The sequence below is a fragment of the Zerene cesonia genome, unplaced genomic scaffold (genome assembly GCF_012273895.1).
Source record: "Zerene cesonia ecotype Mississippi unplaced genomic scaffold, Zerene_cesonia_1.1 Zces_u009, whole genome shotgun sequence".
NCBI classification, from domain to species: Eukaryota; Metazoa; Arthropoda; class Insecta; order Lepidoptera; family Pieridae; genus Zerene; species Zerene cesonia.
In genome coordinates, this window is record NW_024045139.1 from 662,246 (window position 1) to 673,126 (window position 10,881).

Consider the following 10,881-nt stretch of genomic DNA (forward strand, 5'->3'; position numbering starts at 1 on the left):
ATGTATTGAAATCAGAGATATTACCATATTTTTTAAATTTCCGGTGATATTTAGATTTTTCTTTAAGTATTTTAATCATATGTATATATTATGTACTACGAATAACACTTAAATATTGAAAATCTATTACATTTCATATAGATTACGACTGTTTGGATGAAATCTATTAAAAGCAAATGATATCTTACAGATTGATCCATTGTAAAAACCCACGAAACACCGAATAGCTTTTTTCATTTATAATATCATACAACGGATAACTATAACTCTGGTAATAATCGCAATTGCTTAATATAGATACGTAACCTACACAACAATAAAGCACTTTGTTTACGAAAATAACCTTCAACCCGGCCAAAATGGGTCAAGACAATATTATATCGGGTTACAAGTCACAATTATGAAGTCTCACCGAGAACCTGATTTTCAAGGCGCACGCGAGGTCAGTGGACAATAAAGACTGATGAATTAATTTCAATTAATATATGCTCATGATGGTGACCTGATTTTTTACACTTTTTTGATACATAGAAGAGCAAAGACGATGTTAGATCCTGAGTGCCCAATATAAGACTTGATGTATTCAAAGCAAAGCTGCAAGTAAAGCTATTCCACACTTGATTACTTCACGCACTTCGCATAAACTTGCTTACTACAGCATTCTGTTTTAAATCGAATTGACACAACACAACAATTGCAATAAAAACCATCTTTCAAAGTAACGTAAATACTAATTTTTAAATTCTAATTTTCCGTTTAATTAATCGCTATGAAATATACATTCGATAATGTGAATAAAGTTATAATAAATATGGTTTAAAAACTAAACACGCTTTAATTTTAGATATAATAAATTGTCTCATTTGCTCAGACTAAAGGAAATTATTTAGTCCTGACGAACCTGATCAGGATAATAAGATATACTCATGATATTATTGCATTGTCACCGATCCTTGATGAGTATACAAAATTTTGAATAAAATCTGTGTTTTAAAGAGGGTCAAAATCGAGTTTAAAAGAGTCGGTTACATACATACATAAATATACAGTTTAAGCTAATAAAAAGCTCGTTCATAATGATTAATTATTTTTTGCAGTACGAAATTAAACGATTTTATATCAATCAGGCATTAGTTGGATGGAATCCGAACGGGGAGACAGGACACGTAGGCTTACGTTTTTGTCATTAATGAAAACAATAATTTATCCCTTATTGTGTGGTATACATTAATTTCATGTTAGAGATTTTGTTATTAATATAAATGTAAATCCATCTTGTTACCAAAGCCCTTATTTTTTTTACATTTTTCGTCTATCTTACACCGAACATCCGTATTTTTTTACATAAGTATAGAAAAGCTCATAAAACACCAGCCGATGTAATCGACTTAATTAATTTTTATTAAAACTTCCAAGTTCGGTACGATATCTCCATCTAAGTGTGTCAGAAAGCTCAAACAACTCGCGTTAATGACGGGGACAAGAAGCTATCTACCTAGTGCTTAACAGTACCTGAACGTGGTGACTAAGAAAGCTGATTCAATGTGTCAAACTAGTGCTTCCACAATTTAATGTCGGTACTTGGAAATCGAAAGTGTTTTATATTAAGAATCAATAATCCTCGCGATGGAGGCTCGGTGTCGGTTTTCTTTCTACTCTGACTGTCTCGCACGCAGATGGGATGGAAGTTTGTATATGATAGAGAGATGACTATTTCCTTCTAATAATGTAAATGCGAAAGTATCTACGTCTGTGTGTCTGTCTGTCTCTGAAGAATAGACACTTTAACGATTTTGATAAAATTTTGTAAAGATACAGTATGAGGCCTGAGAAGGGACATTGAAGATTGAATTTAAATAGTTTTTTTGATTATATATATATATATGTATATATATATGTATATATATATATATATATATATATATATATATATATATATATATATATATATATATATATATATATATATATATATATATATATTTATTATGATTCGTTTAAAAAGTGTTACAAAAACTCGAGAGCAATCTAACGTGACTAATGAGCGATACAATTCATAGATAAACTTTGCATAGCCAAAACAAATGAATATTAACGACTTTGTGACTATTATCTCATCTTCCATCTCCAAACCGGTATGATATATTATTTACCATCAAACTAAATCTAAATTGTTTATCAAGTAAATAAATTAAATGGCTAAGAAAAACCCCAGTGAAAGTGTGGAAAATTGATTAGAGATTTATAATGAAAATGAAATTGAAAGGGGAAAACGTTTGTAAAAATAGCCTACTGTTCGAGTCGGATTATAAACTTGTTCAATCGAGGTAATACCATTGTCCATCAAGCACGTAATGAATAAAACTTTCCTTCAAACACGGTCATATTGCACGATTTCCGTGGCTACAGGCCACGAAGTGTTTCGCTAAATTGAAAGTACCTACATACATCGGAAGAAAGTTGAGGTAATATAGATTGATTTGATGTAACTCGACTGTGTGATAAACGCGGACGTTGCGCAACTGTGTGCACTCTTCAATCGCCACTTGGACCGAACGTAATAAGTAGAAATGTATTTCGAGATGGTTATCTCTTGGTAGGAAGTTGATGGGATACTTCGTGTCTCCTTTGTATTTTTGTCGCTTAGATGATAGGACGACAAATCGTAAGATATATCGAAAATAGCCCGTATACTCTCCTTTGTACGGCGTCGCCAGATTCTGTTTCAATGTTATTCAATGATATTTCGATTTGCGACGTGTTTATTTATCAAATATAACTTCAATTATCCAATTGTTCTGTTGGTCTACTTCATTCTTGTTCATTCTAAATGTTTTCTGGAAAATTCTTGAAAGTTGTGTCGTCTATTTTATTAGACATTACTGAGACCAAAGTTTTACTACTATCCATTATTTAGTACTATTATCCTTATATATTTATGAGAAATGCTGTTAAGTTTAAGCAAGCTTATGTTAAGCTTTCGTCACACGCATATAAGCGAGTCGTAAACCACAATAATCACAATTACAAGCACTTTATGTGGCTCTCACTGTACACAAATACAATTGCATCATTTGCAGGGGAAAATCCTGTATATGTAATCCCTACTTTCATATGCCATCTTTTTCTTTGGAAAGTCCTTGAACGTTATGTACGGATTACGTATCTTACTATTTAGTTATACATATATATGCTATTGTTAATTAGATGATTGGGATTTTAGATTTTAGAGTTCAGTCTCCTATAAACCAAGAACGATAAATGCAATTTATAAGAAAGATTATCTACATAATGTACGTGTTACGTCATAATTTCAATACGAATATTTTCTAATTCAACCACTACTCATGAGTGCTTATACAGAACTTTCTACGTATTCGAGTTATCTCATTACGTCCAAATTGAGACAATCACCGTGTTCGCTAGTTACCGTCGTGTTTCTAAAATGTTTTGATGCGCGATTATAAAAGCATTATTGTGCATTCGTTGGAATGTCGTAACCGCTGTGTCACGTTCTTATACCGACCGGCGTCTGGCGCCAGCGTATTCCCTCGGTAGGTATTGTAACGTCGCGTTTCTTTTCTAACCTACATTGGGTAATTCGAGAGCTTTTGAAACGGTAACGCGAGCGAAGCGGTAAGATTGCGTATATTGGATTGAACTGCGCACTCTGAACTATTGAAGATAGTTTTGAATGGTCTAATATTCGAAAATTAGAAAAAACAAGAAACAAAAGATTTAAACAAAAACAAAACAATACAACCAATCGCACTCTTTATTGTGGTAAGATTCGAAGTGAAGGAATTTTTACAGTGCTTTTTTGCCATAACATCGCTGGTTAATGCGCTATCGAACATTAAACAGTGATTACAAGCGTATGCTTAGTTTTTTTTAACAAGGATGTAAGACAAATTTCATGCTTTTATTTCCTAAGTTTAATGTAACATTGTATGAATAAATATATTGTCGCCCGAGTGCAAAATTAAGAAAAAACGCTTTCATTAATATATCGATATGGTACTATTGTTGATTTTAAAACGCAATTATAAGATTAAAACGAAATTAATCCTAAATTTTAGCACCTTAAAATGGATATAAAAGTGAGCAGAGAAAGTGTCTGATTATATCTCGCCGGTTATTGTGTTTCATTTTGTTTTCACCGAAGTTACGGGCTGCGAACTTTATTTTCTTGAACACTAAATACATATGCATCATTCGTTTAACGTTGAAACCGTGTTGTGTGTTTGCTTGTACCATTTGTTTTTGGGAAGGCTGTCTGTTAACGGCTGTCATAAGGAAAGTCGATATATTACGTGTCTTGTTTACTTTGTACTTGTATGTATCAGTGAGAGATTATATACGTATTTGTTACGGATCTCGGATGTTATTAAAGTGGAAATTTTTGGTATAGAAGTTTGCATGAAAAGTAAACGATGATGTCATAATCCTGCTTCCTGCTTATTATTGTAAATGCGAAAGTTCGTAAAGATGTGTGTTTGTGTTTGTTACTCTTTCACACAAAACTGCTGAACCGATTGCAATGAAATTGTGTACGTAGATAGCTGAACAACTGTAACAAGTAAATATTCGATTAATTAAAACTCGTTTAGCCGTCTTAGCGTGAAAACGAATTCGAAAATCAATTCGTTACCAAAATATAATTTATAATCGAAGGGATGAGAAGAATGTTGTTTGTATTTGCTTTTATTTATAATTTATATACAAAAAGTAAATATCTTTTACGAAAAATTTAACGAATGACGGAGGGAGGTATCACTCCAAATTCTAAAATGGAACCAAATGACACAAATTTCCTATCAAGCATTAAAAGCATCACGTCAATCCACCGCGTGATCGAGTAACAGGGAAAACAAAAAAAAAACCATCAACAACAGTCGAATAGAGGATCTCCTTCGTTTCTACGGTGAATGTCGGTTAAAAAATTAAATAACAATGTAAAAGTAAGGCTGCTGCGCTTGCGCAAGTGACCTTGCAATATGCAATTCCGAAATAAGCTATTAATGGACTACTTAAAAGGCATTATTATTTCAATAATTTTTTTTTTCGTGGTCATTATTGTGATTTCTAGGACACAGAGCGTGTTATGCTAAGTATCTAACGCCAAATCATTCAAATCGTCATGATATAATTGGAAGTATACAAAAAAAAAATTACAATAAACTAACCGCTTTCAAACTGTCAGAACTAGACCAAATTCGAATGGAACAACATGGGAGACCCCAGCAGGCTTTTAAATAAAAAAAGAATCATCAAAATCGGCTCGCTCAGTCGAAAGATCTAAGGTAACAAATCAAAATAAATAGTTGAATTTAGAATCTTATTTTTTTTAAGTCGGTGATAAACTGGAAAAAAAATCGATATCATACAAATACGACACTTGTATTCGACCGTAATGTCTTCAAACATTTTTCATTAATTGTAAATTCTACACGGCAAAACTACCGATATATTAAATGGTACGTTTGTCTGTTAATTGTTATTTATACCTTAACGGTTAGATTATGACGGAGAAAACACAATATTAATTATATAGGTGGTAACTGACGCTTATTATTGTTGATCCGGAAGACGTTACGTTATCTATTTAGCAATAAAAGTGAACATTATCTAACGCATTGGTACGTAACTGGTGACATTATAACAATCTGCACAATTTTACCGTTCATATGGTACTATTGTAATAGTACAAAATATAAACATTAAAAAAATATATTTCAAACTCTAAAAACGAATCTTATTATTACACACATCATTGATATTTGAAACCTCTTTACATTTCTTGTGCAATCCCATTTTTTGCAATGGGTATGGTTCATTACCATTGTCTGTGTTATCAATAACAACGCGTTTTTCCTAGTTAGAACGCGTTTTTACTACATGTCTTGTTATAACTACATAGTTTTAAGTAGGGAAAAATGTATTGTAATGGAAAAGGGGTTTAAACTTTAACATATGTAACTATAAGAAATAAGATGTTTTTTATGAACGATAAGGAAGCGTTTGTGCACAATTTGGCCTGCTCGTAAGGGCATAATATGTATCCATCTATATTAATATCTTAAAGAGGTGTAGTTTCTATCTGTTTACATTTGATCCTACAATGATAATTCATTCACTAACAGAATGCTACACTATACTGTAGTGGTAATTGCTATATAGATGAATTTTTGACCACAGGTCCTGCGCAAACATGCCGCGGCTTACGGCGGTCCGGCGCGCGCGCACTCAGCACGAGCACGGCGCTCTGCAAGAGTCCCACGGAGCAGCCGCCGGGTCCACCGCACTCGGGGAAGGACGCGTCTAGCACAGGTGCGGTTCATCATCATCGGCCCATATATGTTCCCACTGCTGGGAAACAGGCCTCCTATGAGGGTTCAGGCCATAATCTACCACGCTGGCCAATTGCGGGTTGGCGTCGAACTTTTGATTCTTGGACATGCCGGTTTCCTCACGATGTTTTTCTTCACCGTTATAAGCAGTAATGATGTTTTCCACATGTGCAGATAAATTGAAAAATCAATTTATTTCCTGCACGCTCGCCCGGTCTCGAACCCCGACTTATCGATTTTAGAAGTCCGAGGTTCTCACCACTGAGCCACCACTGCTTTTAGGTGCGGTTGCCGTATCATTAATTATCGTTAACCAGTATGGTTTGACTATTATTGTTTGAATCTCGTCGATTTTACGCACGGTCACGCAAGGCCTAATTTCCTGTTCATGAATACTAATTCTACTTTATCTTCATATGTTATGTAATTTTTTTAATGTGTGCAGAAACAGCTAAAGCCTATATAACTATACGTAACAAGGTACACAGAAACTCTATAAACTGGTATGATATAGGGAATCCGAAGCTTGTAATATTTTACATATTATGTATGTAAAAGCTGTCTGTGGTAATGATATTACACAATCGTGCAAAAATAGTCACTAAAACAGTTTTCATGAAGCTGTTTGCCACTCGGTTTACAATCTCTGAATCTGTGTCGGTTGCAGCTTTATGAATACTATGGCCTTGCCTTTAGATATATAAAGATACATGCATTCTCGTTTAGCCTCACTGCCAACATTTCAAACAGCAAGGTTAAGAACTCGACTTAGAAAAAAAACACACAAGCGGGTCAAACGCCTTGCTCCGAACGACGTTACGACATCCGTAACAAGGTTAATGTTAATCAGTGGACAAACTAATTATACATCTAGTGATTTAGAATCGCTGCAGACTTCACGCCGGCTTTTGATGAGCTAAATAGTGTATATCCCAATACTAAAACTATGGTCTGGTTGTTAAATCTTCGAACCTGTACATAAATTCTTGATATAATAATGGTAGATGGAAATTTTGGGGTTGGTTTAAAAACGACTTGGTAATTAATGTGAACATCTTGTGGCAGAAGTTGTAAAAATATAAAAGAGAATGAGATTCCGTCGTTTTCTCTTTTCTTTAATGGAATAAGACGAAAATACTGGCTGATTCACATAGCATTGAAAATAGTATCCATCCAAGTTGCCTAGCAGAGATTGCTGTCTAGCAATAAGGCCGCATTTTGTACGAAATATCATTGTGCCATTATTTTGTATAAACTTTACTTTCTGTTTTGTACAATAAAGTATTAGAAATTCAATAGTATGTAAAATGTGAAAATGGTCAAATACTCCAAATGAATTCTAACCGTTATGACAGTGAATAAATGAAGATGAATAATTTGTTAGGTCATGATTTATTTGTATGAAGAATTTTACATCCATTAAGTCGTTTGGGCTTAATTGCTTCGCACAGCCTAATTGAAACTTTCTCATCGTTTGTTTCATTCGTCACAACTCCTATTGGAACCAAGCGGAATATTCCTCACCGTTTTAAAGTTAACAATGTGCTAGTATTTATAACGTTTTCCGTTATCACACCCGGCAGCAGCGTTGCAGATAATAGGCCTAACGTAAATATAACAATATGCGACCCGAATGTAAATAATAGAATAAAGAATTGATAAACAAACGGGCGCGAGGTGATTGACTCCCGAGTAGACGGTACCAGAGAGGAAATAGTTTTGGCGAACGCTCGCTGCGGAATTGTTGTAGCGAATTATCTAGATGATAAGAGGTTTAGTAATGAGACTCAGTAAGATAACTTAAAATTTCAGAATTGAAATATGTATAGCTAATCTTCCTATTTCTATGTTATCGCATTTGCAAAACTGTTTCACTTACTACATACTTCTTTGTATCACGGTTATATAAAAATGCTTTTACAAAAGATTACATTTAAATCTTTGTTAGGATATTTTTTCATTACTTACATATATTTTTTAATAAATAGCCTAGATTATATGATAGAGATAAATTTTAATACGTAGCCTAGATTATATGATAGGGATAAAATTAGGCTTAGAACTTGTTGTGAAATTGTTATTACTGCACAGTACGATGGAAAGCGTAATCCATAAAAATGATTTCCAATTAGTACGTAACACAGAAGCTCCAAAGAACGGGCAGTTTTCAACGATTTAATTGGACGAATGAAGACTTGACTTTCCCACCGATAACACACTGACTCCACAAATGTTTCCAGTCGTATAACATCATTACACATTTCCTTTAACGGCTCATGAACTTTACTGACAGGTGATAATTCTCCCCCCAACACGTCGACGTGATTAAATCGTACCCGTAAGACGCAGATTACGGTCTGGCGTAAGGGCACTATCATTAGCAGATATGTAATTAAGTAATAAATATTCTGAACATCGGGTTTTGAAAGATATCGCTGCTCTGTGACATTCTTGTGATGTACGAAATCTTAATTGAGAAGTTATTACGGTGTACTTTAATGTAATGATTGGGAGTAATTTGTGTTATGGAGAAACCGCAAGGAAGCTAGAACGTTGCGTAATTAAAGTTAAAATTTTCCTCATTTGAACATAGTTCAGGCACTCCTATTTCCTTTCCACATGGTATAATCGAGAAAGTGTGGCCGTAACTCTTTGTTTTATTTCGTATCAATACTCTGTGTTTAATTTACTTGTATGTAGATGGGTGAAAGTAAAACAATGTTTTTATGATACATCTGATACGAGCGAGATATCTCAATTACGTATGAAAGAAAGGATTTAGATGAGATTGTGCAATAAGAACAAAGAAAGTAATGAGGGTTATAAATATGTTTATAAATGTCAAATAAATATTTTGTTTGTTGTTGTTGTGAGTTTAGAAGGGTAAATTTTAATGTTAACGCCTATTAAATTAATTTCTGCTAAACACACTCGCACTATTAAATTAAAGAGCTGAGAGCTCATGAATTAAAAAAATGTTCCAATGTTTCTATTCTAATCCTTCGATTTTTTTTAAGAATAGTTAAAATTTCGATCCCAGATACAAATGGGTGTCGAAATAATCAGGCCCACGGTACGGTGAAAGACGCTGCTTTCGAATCTCGCCTCATGATCAAATCTGTCTATTCAAATACTTATTTAATTCAAATTAGCATTTTAGTGTAATAAAACCAAAAAAATAATTTAACCAGGTTCCTCAGGCGGCAAAAAATCTGGCAGCGGCGTGCTCACGTGCCCCAAATGCGGCGACCCTTGCACGCACGTGGAGACCTTCGTCAGCTCAACGCGCTTCGTCAAGTGCGATAAGTGCCACCACTTCTTCGTGGTGCTCAGCGAGGTGGACACCAAGAAGAGCATCAAGGACAATGCGGAGAACAAGTCCGGCTTTTATAGGTGAGTGGGTTGGTGATGGTGGGCGGATTGGGTGGAAAATTAATTGGAAGGGTTCAATTGGTTTTTGTGACTAGGGTAATGGGTTGTGCTAGGATAAAAAGAAATACTTAATGAGATTGAAGCTTGATTTATGCACTTAAGTCTATATATGCGAAACGAAGCTGATTAACATTTCTAATTACGATAGCAGATTGGTCATTTATATTTATGTAACTAAATAATCGTAATTTACCTTTTAAGATTACTTCACCTACAACCTATTTCAGATACTAGTCCTTCACAATGTTAATACTACTCAGAATTTTTTTTATTATTTATTACTTTTAATATTAGTCCGATTTACCTAATCACCGAGAACTAAACCGTTTCGAAAAATTATAAAAAAATTACCCCCGTATAATTTTTTAGCTCTAATGCGATTGATGGATTACTTTTGTAAAGTTATTTTTAATTAGCCTCTCCAGAGGTTCTTGTTCTTTCAAATGTCCAATTTGATTCAGTTTTTGAAATTGAATAATGTAAATAGGATGCGTCTGCGTGTTACATTTCGATTTCCTGCTGAATAAATTTGGAAATTGATTTTAATTAGCTTTGTAATGGATATCGGATCGGAAGGAAGTTATATAAAATGGTTTACGAAATAGGTGCATTGTCTATATATGTGATGGCAAACTACGTTTTTGAATTCATTCTGTATCTTGTGTTTGATTTTACGCGAGTATTATACATTTAGAAATTAAAAACTCTTAACGGATTTTAAAGGTGATTTATTCATTATATTATTTAACCCGACGTTTCGAACACTTTACAGCGATTGTTGTCACGGAGAGACATTATTTTGTTGTTTTATTCCGGCATCATTCTTAAGTATATAAATACAATGTTTCCTCTTAATTATATGCGTATAAATAGTCCTCTCTGCGTAACCACGCGGAGTAACCATACCCACGTGCGTGAAAGACGAACGAATCGGAGGCCAGTTTCTTCTTCCTCAGCCATCCCTTTCCTCAGCCATCCCTGTCCATTCCTTACTCAGATCGCGAATCGCTTCATCCCTTATCCATTTAACCCTTGGCATGCCTGGTAGGGTCTGTCAGACCCACACCAACGCGCGAACCGTTGTAGTTCATTTAAATTT

General features: G+C 34.2%; 1 protein-coding gene across 6 annotated transcripts in view; it reads left to right on the forward strand.

Moving 5' to 3' along the window:
• The window catches only part of LOC119839165 (ATP-dependent Clp protease ATP-binding subunit clpX-like, mitochondrial), a 28,344-nt gene that overhangs the window by 4,942 nt on the left and 12,521 nt on the right, over positions 1-10,881 (forward strand). For all 6 annotated transcript variants that reach the window (XR_005288238.1, XR_005288239.1, XM_038365366.1 and 3 more), the window contains exons 2-3: positions 6,199-6,330; positions 9,542-9,743. Coding sequence is in view for 4 of the 6 variants with exons in the window: in XM_038365366.1 (XP_038221294.1) it covers positions 6,199-6,330; positions 9,542-9,743 (334 nt within the window). In the remaining 2 variants the exon portion in view is untranslated. The remainder of the gene's footprint in view (positions 1-6,198; positions 6,331-9,541; positions 9,744-10,881) is intronic.